The sequence below is a fragment of the Neodiprion fabricii genome, chromosome 3, assembly GCF_021155785.1.
Source record: "Neodiprion fabricii isolate iyNeoFabr1 chromosome 3, iyNeoFabr1.1, whole genome shotgun sequence".
Classification (NCBI taxonomy): Eukaryota; Metazoa; Arthropoda; class Insecta; order Hymenoptera; family Diprionidae; genus Neodiprion; species Neodiprion fabricii.
Genome location: NC_060241.1, coordinates 23,201,836 through 23,216,613, shown reverse-complemented (window position 1 = coordinate 23,216,613; position 14,778 = coordinate 23,201,836). Strand labels below are relative to the sequence as shown.

The 14,778-nt window shown below is 33.9% G+C and overlaps 2 protein-coding genes across 5 annotated transcripts; both read left to right on the top strand.

Annotated features, from left to right (window-relative positions):
• Positions 1-1,302: 1,302 nt before the first annotated feature.
• LOC124177945 (histone-lysine N-methyltransferase PR-Set7) lies at positions 1,303-7,602 on the top strand. The gene is made up of 4 exons (XM_046560927.1): positions 1,303-1,630; positions 3,029-3,236; positions 3,349-3,925; positions 4,498-7,602. Exons 2-4 carry the CDS (start codon positions 3,071-3,073, stop codon positions 4,706-4,708), a joined length of 954 nt encoding a protein of 317 aa, XP_046416883.1. The 5' UTR covers positions 1,303-1,630; positions 3,029-3,070; the 3' UTR covers positions 4,709-7,602.
• Positions 7,603-7,951: 349 nt separating this feature from the next.
• LOC124177501 (leucine-zipper-like transcriptional regulator 1) lies at positions 7,952-14,462 on the top strand. 4 transcript variants are annotated; one of them, XM_046559917.1, is made up of 10 exons: positions 7,960-8,228; positions 8,317-8,454; positions 8,912-9,220; positions 9,528-9,642; positions 9,741-9,907; positions 10,065-11,050; positions 11,223-11,425; positions 11,494-11,778; positions 12,186-12,368; positions 12,471-14,462. In XM_046559917.1, exons 2-9 carry the CDS (start codon positions 8,348-8,350, stop codon positions 12,318-12,320), a joined length of 2,307 nt encoding a protein of 768 aa, XP_046415873.1. In that variant the 5' UTR covers positions 7,960-8,228; positions 8,317-8,347; the 3' UTR covers positions 12,321-12,368; positions 12,471-14,462. The 4 variants fall into 4 exon arrangements, with proteins under 4 accessions (XP_046415874.1, XP_046415873.1, XP_046415871.1 ...); XM_046559915.1 differs by having other exon boundaries at positions 8,299-8,454; XM_046559914.1 differs by having other exon boundaries at positions 7,961-8,228; positions 8,308-8,454.
• The last annotated feature ends 316 nt before the right edge of the window (positions 14,463-14,778 follow it).

The window sequence follows — 14,778 nt, the reverse complement described above, 5'->3', positions numbered from 1 at the left end:
TATTTTTTTTCTCAGTTGTTAAAATGGCAGATATTGATTATTGTCAATTCGTAATTTTTGGAAGCGCTAGAAAACATGGGAAAATTCTCTTTCTCACCGGGCGAATTTTGAAATGTTCAGAATTACATTATTAACATTATTGAAAAAACAATGGCTTACTTTTCAATAACTGATTTTCAAGGGGAATAATCCGATGGCTTTCAAATCATTAAATCCTGTTACCAACGCAACATTATCCGTAAAGGCAATTTTTATCCTATCGGCTGTACGTAATACCTCTCATCGTACTTCAAAGCCTGCACGTGTCCAAACTTCTTGCCAAGACCACTGACGCATTCATTCGAGTGAGAAAACAGTTCAGCATGAAACCATCCGTATATAATTGACAAGGATTTGATTACTACTAATCCGGAAAATCCATCTTTAGGTCAGTCGTTATAGTTTCTTATATCCAATTTAGAACTGTAATTAATTAACATCGTTCGTCAAAAAAGTCTTGTGAGTGGAACGTGGGATTAACGTGCATTAAATTACATTCAATTGTTATTAATTTACTTTAGATCGGCAAACCCTTATTCGGAGACTATTTGTCGATGTGACTTTTTGTTTATGTTCATTTGGGTTGCATGTTCCTTATTTCCAAAAAATATTTACAAGTATTATTTTTGTGTAGAATGGTCTGGGTTTTCCGATGCAAATAAACTGTGTTTTTAAAAAACCACGTTAATCGAACGTAAGTTGAGAAATTAGTCGAGTCTTGCACGCGCGCTGCAAGTTCTCGGTCACTTCTCCGGGTGAGTTGCAGTAAAAATCAGCGTCACAGTAAACAAATTACATAAAGAACAACTATATATCTTCATCCTTTGGTTAACTTCTTCGACTATTTCTCCTATCGTTTGCATCAAGAAAAGGTTTCTAACTCTGTAAACAGGAAACCAGGTGTACGTTTATTGTGCATCTATTTAGATCACATTATTTTTGTCGATCTGATGAAGTTTCATTAACATTACTGAATTTGGCTCAAATGAACTTGCATAGTTGAAAAGTGTAGATAGATGGATAGATAGATGGATACGTCATTTGACTCTGCAAAATCTGGATACACGCTGTGAACGATGGTAAGATCAGTTTTTGTCGTCTTTGCCACTTTACGTACCGACCATTTGCCGGATTGGGTTTTCGCGCATGTCAGGATGCAGAGGGCGCTGCTTGACAATGAATTTATAACGCCCACATTCCATAACCAAAGGTCTCACCAGGCTAACAATCTCTCTGTGTCCACAGTAAACGGCGAGATGGTAAACCGAGCAGTCTGCAGTGACTTCCTCGCTTTATTAGTGTTGTGTTATTTACGTTGACGTTTTTAGGTTTGATTAATTGTTAACTTGTAATTAAACATCTCCGTGCAACGGAGGCTAAGTGGTGAATTTTTCCTAAGAAAGATATAATAATATAATATAATAGCCCGCGATTAGATAACTTAGCAATAATTTAAAAAGCATGCCAGGTGATCGAGCAGTTGTGAACGCTACCAATTGTTACAAACATTTTGTATTCTAGTGGCTTATGAATTATAAATTTATAACAATATTTTAATCAGTACCGAGACCAATTGTCGACATTGTCAAAGGTGAGTTTATCTTCCGTCCAAATGATGTTTTTCACTTATGCATTTATACGTTTGCTAAGCAAACCGTTGTTGGTTATGTTTTCGAACCATATTCGAGCATCATTTTTTTTCCCACTCGATGAGTCTCACGTAATCTCAATTTTTTTACGTTCGGCTAACAGAATGGAAACTGTAACCGTTTTACAGAATTACTCACTTACCCCGAAATTTTCGAACCCTACTAAGTGGATTGTACCCGTAACTTGAATTCAAAGCGTACGTTTTACGAGCATATATGCAGCCTGCATTGTATATAAGCATGACATTTGTTTGGTAATTTGTGTACAGCCATCTCATTCTGACAGCATCAGTTGGGTACATCATAAATAATACTTATTAGTGTGTATCGACCTTGATTTTTATGTAACCATCAACTGTCAAGCATAGGACATATTTTTACCATCCATATCTCTGTTCTTCCTCCTCTCACAATCGACTGTACTATTCTTTTATTTTTGATGGGACGCTAGTCTAAAGACAATGTTTGCACCGTAATTATGCTTCAAGTGCACGTGCATTCAACTTCTCACACTATGTCAGTCACTGAAAACAAATGGCTAATAATAAACCCATTGTACTGCATTGTTGTATGTAATGAAAATTCAGTTTTTATTACGTGTGATTGCACTGTTTTTTTTTTCATGTCTTATTCTCTTTGTAAATAATGTCTGTCTGATTTAGTTGTACCTCTGCAACTAGAATTCGTGCACAAAAATGTATTACGCATACATACGTAACACAGACTAATAATACTGAGGAAAGAGACATTGGACCTATATATATACAATATGTACACATAGTTGATTCATCAAACACTTGTCATTTTGTTCTTCACTGCACAGAATCTAGTATTAAGTCTCTGAGTTCTTACGTCCATGTAAAATCACAATCCCCCAATGGCAATTATTTCTATTACCATTGTTTCATCACTCGTTGAATAAAAAAACATACGATTATGTTCGGAGGCTAAATCCTTGCAATTTAATACATCAATATTTTAAAGTTTCCAAATCATCGTCAGAGCGTCTTTAAAATGGGCGATGATTCCTAAAGCAGTTACCTTTAGTTAGATCTAGCATTGTTTTTATGAAAACGTTCTGGTTTAACAACGTATAGTTAACTCATGCATATATCCGCTGAGTTATAACTCTTGAGAGACAAATTATGTCCATGAGATTGTCACTATGTAGGAATAAAAGCAGTACTTATAATAGAAAACAGAGGTTTGTTTACCGGGCTTTCACAAAAGAAAATACAACCTGCTATTTTAGCTAGCTTCCTTGTGATAACAAAGAATGTATCTCTACTAAAAAATATTGTAAATATAGTCTTTCATTCCAATTATTCTTATATTTTCAGTTGTCTCAAGGTCATTCTTGTGAAGCTATAAAACGAATACATATGTACAAAATGGATATTCATCTTCGATCAGGACACAGGCAAAAAAAACTTGACACCACCGATAATCAGAAACAGTTTTTAAATAATTTAGAAGATCAATTTTCATGCACTAGGAGTTCACCAAGGCGACAAAATGGGTTTGATCAGCAGCTGTTCAAGACAGATGGTGTGTCGTCAATTTTTCTTTGTAATACATGATTTGTGCTACTGTTAATCTGACAGTAAAACTGTGTTGAAGTTTGATAAATGGAAGACTTATTGAATTTATATTACCATAGAAACTCCAGTTGCTGTACCAGTCAATGGACCTCCAACTCCGCATCGGATCAATATGACAAGAACAGATTCTGAAGATTCTGAAAAACCAAATGCTGGTGATAATACAAATATGAGCAAGATATTTTATCGAGAGTCTCCCAGTACTGTGCTGGACAATGTACAAAATCCTGCCAAAAAGTCATTGAAAAAAGGTCGTAGAAAACTCAATCCAAACAACACCGATGGACAAGGATTACTAAAAATGACTGCGAATAGAACCAATCACAAATTAACAGACTATTTCCCAGTTCGTAGAAGTGTTCGTAAATGTAAAAGAACTGTGTTAGAAGAACAACAGAGGGACATGGAAAATAAGGTTCTATGTCAGGTGCAGGATGGACTGAAAATACAAGAGTTCATTGGTAAGGGCAGAGGAATTGTTACAACGAGAGAATTTCGGAAAGGTGACTTTGTGGTAGAATATATCGGTGACCTGATTGATCAAAATATGGCTAAAAAACGAGAAGCTGAATATGCTCGAGATCACAGTACAGGATGTTACATGTACTACTTCAAGCACCGTAACCAACAGTATTGGTAAGTATATAATATCGTCATTCTGATTATTAACAAAGTGCGTTGGTTGTAGAAAAGACCCAAAAGACCATTTACATTTAATTTTTTAGGTTTTCTTCTCTATACTAAAAAAGTTTCTATTTTCATACTAATAACAATAATAATAATTCCTCCCTACACTCGCCGTACCCAATAGAGTATGTCCCCAGAAGCCACATTGTGACTTGTGTAGGGCAAGGCAGGGTATGGATCGGTAACCATTACTGTGTGCGGCTGCAGCCAACTTAAGATGTTCGATAGAAATACCCGCATTCGCACAAGGGATAAGGAAAACTGCCGAAAACCTTGTGCGAGTGTAGCCGGACCGAGTTCAAACCCCAACTTGCCTATTCGGCGTCTGAACGGAGTCACCCAACTTACATTTTTTATGAGTTACAGCTCAGGTCTTGCTTGACAAACTAGAGATTTGAACTCGAGTCCTCCCGTTATACAGTTTCACGTGCTATGTACTATGCTACTATGATCTATCATCAAACGGTGACGTTTTTTTTTACAAGTATGAAACTAACGAACATATTATTTTCTGTTTACAGTGTGGATGCAACACCAGAATCAGATAAGTTAGGCAGATTAGTAAATCATTCTCGTAATGGTAATCTGATTGCACGTGTGATAGAAGTTGGATCTATACCACATTTAGTCCTTACGGCTAAAGATGACGTACCACGTGGTGTTGAAGTGACTTATGACTATGGAGACCGTAGTCGAGAATCTATCCGTAATCATCCATGGTTAGCATTGTAACGAGAAGTAGGATCATTCTTACATCTCCGGTAATTAGTCATAATTAGATAAAATAATTTTTAACCAGTGCACATATTTGCAGTCCCTCGAGTTGCTAGTTACAATAATGCAAGTGCCCCTAAATTATGTAAAAATGTTTACAGAGACTGAGATTACGATAAATCTAACACTGGTTTTGTACTAACTAATATCTTGGTAATTGCCCATGTAATCAATAAATGAAAAATTTATTCAACTCTGTAAAATTGCTAGAAATTTACAAATTTAATGTGATGGTAAACATCACATGAGAATGGCAGGCACAGATTATCGCTGTGTACTGCAATATTAGGGACCTCCTGCATATGGTGGAAAAACTTCCTTCAAGAGCCAACGATACCCGTTGCGTTTAACAATATACATTACGCGCTTTTGAGTGATGTTCGAACGCGAAATTCTTGAATATGAAATTGTATCTGTCAAATATGTGATTAAAAAAATTACTCCTTCGGTAAAAAAGTTTGATGACAAATAAAATTTTATATCCAACGAACTCTGAAATAAAACAATTACAAGTGCATATAACAACGGTGATTTTAACTTTATGCCTACGTTCAAATCTCCTCCTCAATATCATAAAAAACAAACTTTTCTCAATAACGTGAATCTGAAATCGTCAGATGCCATTTCACGTCAAACATTTTTACCAAAGAATTAACTCTTCTTTTTAATTTAAACCTGTTCGTTTCCAAGAATATTTCCCTCGAACATCGTTTATCCGCGTATAAATGTATTGCAAAGAGAAACTGATCAGATTGACTCTTAATATTATTACCTATTTTACACTCATTTAATCAGTTTTAATGTATATTTATTGGTTTGGTACCGTTAAAGATATTATTTTTGTAAAGGTTATTTTTCGAAACAGACAATTAGTATCATTCAGTGATTTATGATTGTAGTATTTAACTAACCTTTTCAATGCAATGATTCTCACATTCTTAATAAATATTAATGAATAAATTTAGCTCTTCTATATATCTACAATAAGGATTTTTAAACGATACTTAGTGATATTCACATTTCTTTTCATCATCTCGAGAAACTTCTACATTTTTTAAATCTCTCGCAATCGAAATTCTATGTAAAACAATGGTCCTTACTACATATTTTTGCAAAGTACAAAATAGAGCTGATGAACTGCACTGGATTGCAAATAAGTAGTAAATGAAAGAGAAAACAAATAGTTATTCGAATAGAAATTATCAATGGGTATAGCATAATAAATACCCCAGTTCGATGAATAATAAAAAAATGACATACTATTTATATAAAATTGCAAAAATGTGAAACACCACTATAATTATAGCCGATTGAACTATCATATGCGTTATACGAAAATCCTGTGGAGGCAGTTGAAAAAGTTGAATAAATAATGTTTCTTTCAAAATACTATGCCAATTGTGTAGAAATAAGAATGCTAGTTTAAAATCGTATCACCATACAGGAGCAAACAAAACTGTCCTTTGATAAAAAATTTCAAGGCGCTTAGCGTCCAACGACAACTGGTTTTGATTAATTAAAAAATGAGCACAGTGCGGGAATAAAATCCAATTCCGATCGTAGTGTGATGAACTAAAGTTATTTAAACATATTTATTATTCAGTTACGATTATCCTAAGTGGCTTGGGCTATTACAGACTTGGGCTATGTTAAAATTCTTATTACAAATTGAAATATATACAGTTATAAAGTTATGGCGAGAACTGCACAAGCCTAGAAGTTCGGATGGGAGGTAAAAGATAGTAAACGTTAATGTAAATCATCATAGTGTTTAAAAAAATTGAAGAATTTGGATAAATAGTTACAACTATCTTATCACAGATTTGATGAATAACTAACTATTATTTAAGCGATCCCGTTGAAGATTAAAAATCAAACGTTTGTTATTTAAATTCTAACTCAATAGCTACATAACTGCCTGTTGTATTTAAATTGTACAAACTAATGAATAGCCGTGCTTCGTTTATCCTTATTTATCTTTGATCAAGTAAAATATCTCACTCTGAAATGGGTGGACTAAAATATAGTAATGACTTAGATGTTATACAAATACGTCGGCTCTGCCTGCCTTATTAATATTTTAGTAACATATATTGTCTAGTATTCACATAAAGTTAACGTTAGTAGATAATTTATGTTAATAATTAGCCTGTATAGTATTCAGTTGACTATATACCTGTGTATATTCATTTATAATGTAGTCACTTACTTCCGGAATATTTCTGGTAAATAGTGTAATACTATCAATGTGAATATTAATGACATTGTCAATAATCATCCCTGAAAAATTTTATTTTAATTCTTTTTAAGCATGTTTCTACTTTTTCTGAGGTGATGAAACTAGCAAATGGTCCTTGATTGATTTAAATTTGGCTTCATAACAATGTAAAATATACTTTTTTGTACCCAACAGACAACTTGTACATTTGATATAGTTTTGATACAAAATTGAATTGTTATACATTTAGTTGTGCCAATGATCAGTATAATTTCACAAAGAAATTTACTATTTTTGGTGTTACTGAGCCTATTAAGAGAATGTTATAATTTTGTTGGTATCTCGTAATATTTTAAGAGTTTCAATGACTCTGATAAAAACAAGTAATTACTTCTGACAGTTGGATTTTGTTCCGCAGTTTGAACTTTCCCTGCCAGCTTTTTTCTCTTAATTCATCAATTCAACATGTCTACAACTAAAATCTCTGATCATTTAATTACCTCTACGACTGAATTGAAACAAAATATCATAGATAACTTTTTAGTGAATGCATATATAGGTATACATATTTTTTATTATACGCTTTATGTTATTACAAAGATGTCATGAATAAAAATATAATTGTGCACATGAACATAATATTGAGATAATGTTTTTATTGAAAGATTCTAGGTGTGTAACAATTAGAGCTGGTCTAATTGCGCGATTTTCTAATCATGATATAAAAGTACTTGAAACGTTGAATTTCAATGAAACATTGCCAAATAATTTTCAATTCAAATTCTTCCAATATTCACAAGAGTAATGATAAAAAATTAAGGGATACCGAATTGACTAAACTTAGATAGGTCTGAGGCTATTTCGATTTTGATTTGTCAAATATAACTACAATAATCTCATCACTGACAGTTAAGATGATATATAGGATATTATCTTACTGACAGTGTGCACTGAAAGAAATCGTGATAGCAGAAAATAACGCCTGCCAATGGGAGAGGATAGAAATATTATGAATGAAACCCACGCACTTCTGTCTATCACACGCAAGCTCGAAACGAATGAAATATCGATTTGATAAACAAGAACCCCGAATGGCCAGAATTTCGCGGTTGAAAAAATACGAATTTCTGATTGGCTACAGAGGGTCATCCACCTGATTTTGACACTCGACATACAAATGTGACAAACGCATAATAATGATGTAGAGTAACGTTTCGCAAAATCACAATATAACGCTGCTTTCATCGGATATCAAGATAAGTGAGTACTTATTTTGTTATGCAACTATTGAACGGACAATTAACGTAAATGGAAATGCAAATAATTTGAGGTTGTGAAGCTCCTTTAGAATCGGGTGAAATTTTACCGACATAACCGAAATGGACAACACAGCGACAGCCGAGTGTCTCACCCTGGATTTTGGGCCTTTCGAAACGGTTCACCGTTGGCAACAAATGCCAGAATGTGATGAATTTGTTGGAGCCAGGTGCGATAAATTTTCGTCAATCCATTTCATGCATTATAGGTTATGTCAATTTATGTCAAGTTATAACATCGCTCTTCACCGTTTGCTTTCCTATTTTAATCCAGCAATTGAACCACTTACTGATGCATTAGAGATAATGTTTCAATTCACACATGCTATACTTCATGACATTTGAAGGAGCAGATACACCTACAAAAAATTTGTTTCAATATATTAAGATTCTGAATAAAGTTAAATGAGATCCTCTGTAGAAGAGTATCAGTCACTCATTTGTGCAGCTTCTTATATTGATGTCAACTGTCCAAGTATTGTGCTAAAAGTTTGCCAGAAACAGGTGTTTCGTTACTTTATGAAAGTCATTTACAAAATTAGTATATCTTCATCAGATAACATAATAAAATATCCCCTTATAATGGTAAATAAGTCAACATCCATCTCTATTATTTTTTCTACACAGACGAAGTAAGCACACGGTAGTAGCATATAAAGATGCTATTTACGTATTTGGAGGAGATAACGGAAAGAAAATGTTGAATGATTTGCTACGGTTTGACGTTAAAGAAAAATCTTGGGGTAGGGCGTTCTCCACTGGGATTCCGCCAGCACCAAGATATCACCACTCAGCCGTAGTTTATGACGTTTCTATGTTCGTTTTTGGTGGATACACTGGAGACATTCATTCAAATTCTAATTTAACCAACAAGAATGATTTATTTGAGTATAAATTCAAGACTGGTCAATGGATTGAGTGGCGGTTTATTGGAAAGTAAGTTGATTGTGACCTTTATCAACATTCCTACAACGATGATAAAAATATGGAGCTTTCCATAATAATTATGGTACCTGCTCCTCTCATTATTTGAATCTATTGAAATCATAAACAAATTGCAGAGTATTCGAAGAGCAGAAAGTTTATGTCCAAGCATCTAGTTGTGATATGAAGTAATTGGCCAGAGCAAGACTGTTCATGTCTAATAAATATATATATGTCTGCACCTGGCATTGGAATATTATTGCTAAACTACGAACTATGTATAATACTTATTTTCATAGTATCTCTTTCAAATCTGTAGAACACCTGTACCCAGATCAGCCCATGGTGCTGCAGTGTATGATAATAAACTTTGGATATTCGCTGGGTACGATGGGAATGCTAGATTAAATGATATGTGGACCATATCGCTGCTTGTAAGTCAATTATATTCACACTAAATTACAATTAATAGATAGTAAATTTTTTTATGTAAAAGTAAGAGTTCATTAAATAAAAGCATTGTGGTTTATAGCCAGGAGATATGAGAGTTTGGGAAGAAGTTGCGCAATCTGGAGATTGTCCACCAACGTGTTGCAATTTCCCTGTAGCTGTTGCTCGTGAATCTATGTTCGTTTTCAGTGGTCAGAGTGGAGCCAAAATTACAAACAGCTTGTTTCAGTTCCACTTCAAAGACAAAAGGTCGGTGAAATTGGCATACCAACATCAATAAAGTTTTTTAGTCAAACAAATATCCAGATTCATTATGCAAAAATGCAGACTTTCATTACAAGACTTTTGTAATTAAGAAGCACTCGGATTTTTTGACATAATGCGTGACATGAATTATGTTCAATAGGTGGACTCGAATATCCACAGAGCATATATTGAGAGGTGCTCCACCTCCTCCAGCTCGCCGTTATGGTCACACAATGGTCAGTTTTGACAGGCATCTTTATGTCTTTGGTGGAACGGCAGATTCAACCCTACCCAATGATTTGCATTGTTACGACCTGGATACACAGACATGGAGTGTAATTTTATCATCGGCAGACAGCCAAGTACCATCTGGACGATTATTTCATGCTGCAGCAGTAATTGGGGAAGCTATGTTTATATTTGGAGGCACTGTAGACAACAATGTGAGATCTGGTGAGATGTACAGGTTTCAATTTTCTTCTTATCCTAAATGTACTCTGCACGATGATTTTGGAAGATTGCTCAGCAGTCAACAGTTCTGCGACGTCCAGTTTATTGTTGGAGAAAGCGAAGAGAAAATACCAGCACATATTGCTATGGTAGCCGCACGATCTCAGTGGTTAAGAGCTAGAATTAAACAAGCCCAAGATCAGAGAGAAAAGCATCTTGAAAAAATTTTAGGCATTACCGATCTACCGCTCAAAGATTTACCGTTGCTAGAAGTCAAATTGAAGGATGCTGTGCCGGAAGCCTTTGAAATGGTGTTGAACTACATATACACTGATCGAATAGATCCTACGAAAAAAATAGAAGATCCGTTGAGCAACAGAATCGTACTTCTAATGATGGACGTTTATCGACTAGCTGTTCAATTTCACATGAAAAGATTAGAACAACTTTGTGTTCAATATCTTGAAGCTACTATCAGTCATGCAAACGTTCTTGAAGCACTTCATAATGCAGCACTTTTAAAGTTGTATTTTATTAAAGAATTCTGCTTGAGTTTTGTTGTCAAGGACAGTAACTACAATCAAATAGTGATGAGCCAGGAATTTGAAACATTGGATCAACCCTTAATGGTAGAAATCATAAGAAGAAGGCAAATGCCGCAAGCTAAAAACTTTCTAAAGTCATACGAATCGACAGGTACTTTATTTAATATTGCCAAATTTTGGTGTTAGAAGGAATCGTTTAACGGATACTTTGGAGTAAAGACAATAACAATAACAAAGTGTGTCTTATTTAGAGGATAGATTCATTACTTATTGTTTGATACTTTTACATTTTGTATGGTGATAGTTTTATTTTTCTTGAATAGAATTTGCACACATTCATGTGTTGGGAACAACTCTAGAGCAGGATATGGAGGTCTTTTTAAAGAGTGCGAGCACCGAATTTTGTGATATTATGCTGATGTTGCATGGGACACCCATACCAGCACACAAGGCTATCCTTGCCGCTAGATGCAGTTATTTCGAAGGCATGTTCCGATCTTTTATGCCTGAAGACAACATAGTGAACGTAAGTATATTACTAGGCACTCTGATTATTGATTGTAGTACTTTACTTGTGACAAATACCATTTTCAGATCCAAATCGGAGAGATGATTCCTTCAAAAGAATCATTCGATTCCCTGCTCAGGTATATTTATTACGCAGATGTCTTAATGCCTCCTGAGGACTCCCTATACTTATTCACTGCACCAGTATTTTACGGCTTTACAAATAATCGCCTGCAAGCCTTTTGCAAGCAAAATCTTGAAATGAATGTTACGTTTGAAAACGTTATACAAATTCTTGAAGCTGCGGATAGAATGCAGGCTATTGACATGAAAAAATATGCTCTCAATCTGATCGTCCATCATTTTAGCAAGGTATAGAACAACATTTCTTAAAAGAAAAGTTTAATGCATAATATGTGGAGCATACTTATGTAAATTGAGTCACCTTGATTCCTGAATGTCAAACTTTGTTGTGATACTTAACTTTTTTACACTCTGTGGAAAAAAATTCATACATACGTGCACTCGTGCTTCACCTAAATCAATGAGACCTTATTATAAATGAATTGCTTTTTTTTTATGTAGGTGGAATACTGTTGAACAATTGAGTTGAGGAAAAATGTTGATTGGGATCGTTTTCCAAGTACTCGTTAAAATTTAGAAAAATAATCCATCAGTTCTAATCCAATTTTTGACCACAAAATATTTACCATTTTTGGTTTCCATTAACTGTGGAAGCGATATTTTAGCATCACATAAATGGTGTACCTAATTTGTAGGTGGCACGATTGCCAAAATTGAAGCAGTTGAGTCGAGAACTTTTACTGGATATTATAGAGGCATTGGCGGATGAAAAGAGTGAGGCTCGAATGTGTCAGGACATGTCCAGTGCTAGTCTTTCCAGTGACTGCTGACAGACTTCCAGTCAGGTATGGAGAGCTCCCATGCCCTCCAGTTTTCAGGTTTGTATTTACAAGAGAATAAATGAGTTATTAAGTTAAATGGGTAAATATTATATATAAATAAAATGGAAAACAAATGGTGAAAAATGTTTTAATTTTTAGGAGTTATTTCGAGTGAATTTCATCTTGATAACACGCATGATACTGTTCATTGGGAACTACTACTTTGATTTAAAGATGTGTCCGCAATATAGACAAGGCTACAGGCGATGTAACCATAAGAAGAAGCGACATCATCGATTTAAAATTCACTGACAGTTGGCATGACTTTTATTACGACTGCTAGCGTGTCTCAAGAAAAAAGATGACACCAGCAGCTTCAACTATTGAATTTTTTTCACATGAATGGATTATTACGTGATAAGTCTTTGAAATCTCGTCACCAATTTAGTCATACTCAATTTATAGTATAGTAATAGCAGACAGCTAATTGTTAGTAATATACTTGTTGCCCTTGACAATGACCAGTAAAAGCATGTCTCAACGTTCTTGTATTGGCTTCAACAAATCAATAATCTGCTCAAATAAGATGATAAGCATAAGTGTGATATTGGTCAGTTTGCAGCGTTTGCAGGATGAGTTCATTTACGAAAATTAAAAAATAAATTACCACAGTAAAGTACGTTATTATTTATTGCAGTTAGTAGTGATTTCGAATAGTTTTTTACTTTTTCCAAATAAATCTAGTCACACTTAACCCGGTGGAAGAATTAGAATTAATGATGAAATGACACAAATCGTACAATACTTATGGTCATTTCTAGGATAAAAAAAATATGAAGCAAGTATCGTACTATGTTACAAGCTTTTGTATAATAAAGAGCTGTAATACGATTTGCTGGTAAATGCTAGTAAAAACAGAAATTAGTTTTACGAAATCTTAAGATATTGAGCACGCGAATTAGCACGAGTTATTGAAACATCCGCGCAAGAATTCAACATTCCACAACCGTAATAATAGAATATTTTGTTTATTAATTGTGAATTTAAGAAGATTCGGATCCTATCACTATCAAAAGTAACTACCGTTTCAGGTTATCCTAATTTCTAAATTTCACGGTTATCCTCTCTCAAGTTACATGATATCGTAGTTATTAATTAGGTAGTTAATTACCTATATTTAGAAAATAATTTTGAATAACAGATGTAGTCCTTTAATGTTTTATCTTTACTATTCAGAAATTCTAATGTATTGTTACATTCATCAGGACATATTGAGCGAGAACGCATTGTCTCTGTATAAATGATGGCGTTGACAGGTTTTTTTAAGCATCACTGAAATCGTATACATAAGTTTGTATTCATTAAGCAAACCATAATTAGCGAAAATTGTATGGTTAAAAGTTTTTTCATTCACTTGAAGTGTTTGCGAACGTGTGTTATGTAAGAATTTGACACAGCTAATCTGCACCTTGATCTAACGTTGGTGTAATTAAATTTATTTGTATATATATTTTTAATCAATTAATGTATCATTGATTGTTTTCTATTTACGAGCATTCTTAGTAATGTATGATCATACTCAAATGACAGTGTTGAGTGTGGAAAGTTTAACTTATTCAATATTCAATATTGATATTGAATAGGTTTGATGCATTTGGGATGTCCAACAATTTTTGTTATTCCATTTGGTAAGAAATTTGATTATTCATCAACGCGATACGTAAACAAAAGTTTCACTGATAATGCTCAACGGTTTTTTTTTTCTTTGTAGCCAGCACAGTTTAATGGTAACAATTTCTGTATTAAGTCATTCGTTTCACTGTATAATTGCTGTTGCCTGTGCAAAATTTATGTGTGACTATTGATAGAAAAGCACAAAACGAACAGAATCTCTGCATGTGCCAAATTATGTTAGAACCAATCTAATTTTAAAAAAGTGCAATATTTGAATAAAACAAAGCATTATATCTAACAATATTTATTTTAACGTAGCTTGGTTTTGAATAATAATATGCAAGCGTTCACACCATTTGATATGCAAACACTTGAAAAATATAATAATCTTGTTATATGTATATACTTGTGGAACTGCCACAAAACTTGTTCGATATTATAGATTCTCAAAAATAATAAAGAAAATATCATAAATAATTGTATGCTGTTAGCTCATTAGTAGTGCCTAGAGAAAATATGTTACAACAAGAAACTTTTGTGGAATTACTACTAAACTTACCACTTACCATCCCACCCACGTATGTTCGAATATTTTTGACGTTCCTCAAGAGTAAACTCGTTGAGTTTCACGTGAATCTTCTCCTATGACTTTCAATGATTAACGGATTGCGGCTGGAATCCCTGACCACTTCAGATTGATGATACTGCATGTATAATAAAGTTTTCTGAAAATTAGTTGTGATTACTAGTCGAATGAACGGATATTGTGCAAACATGGTATAAGACGATATTC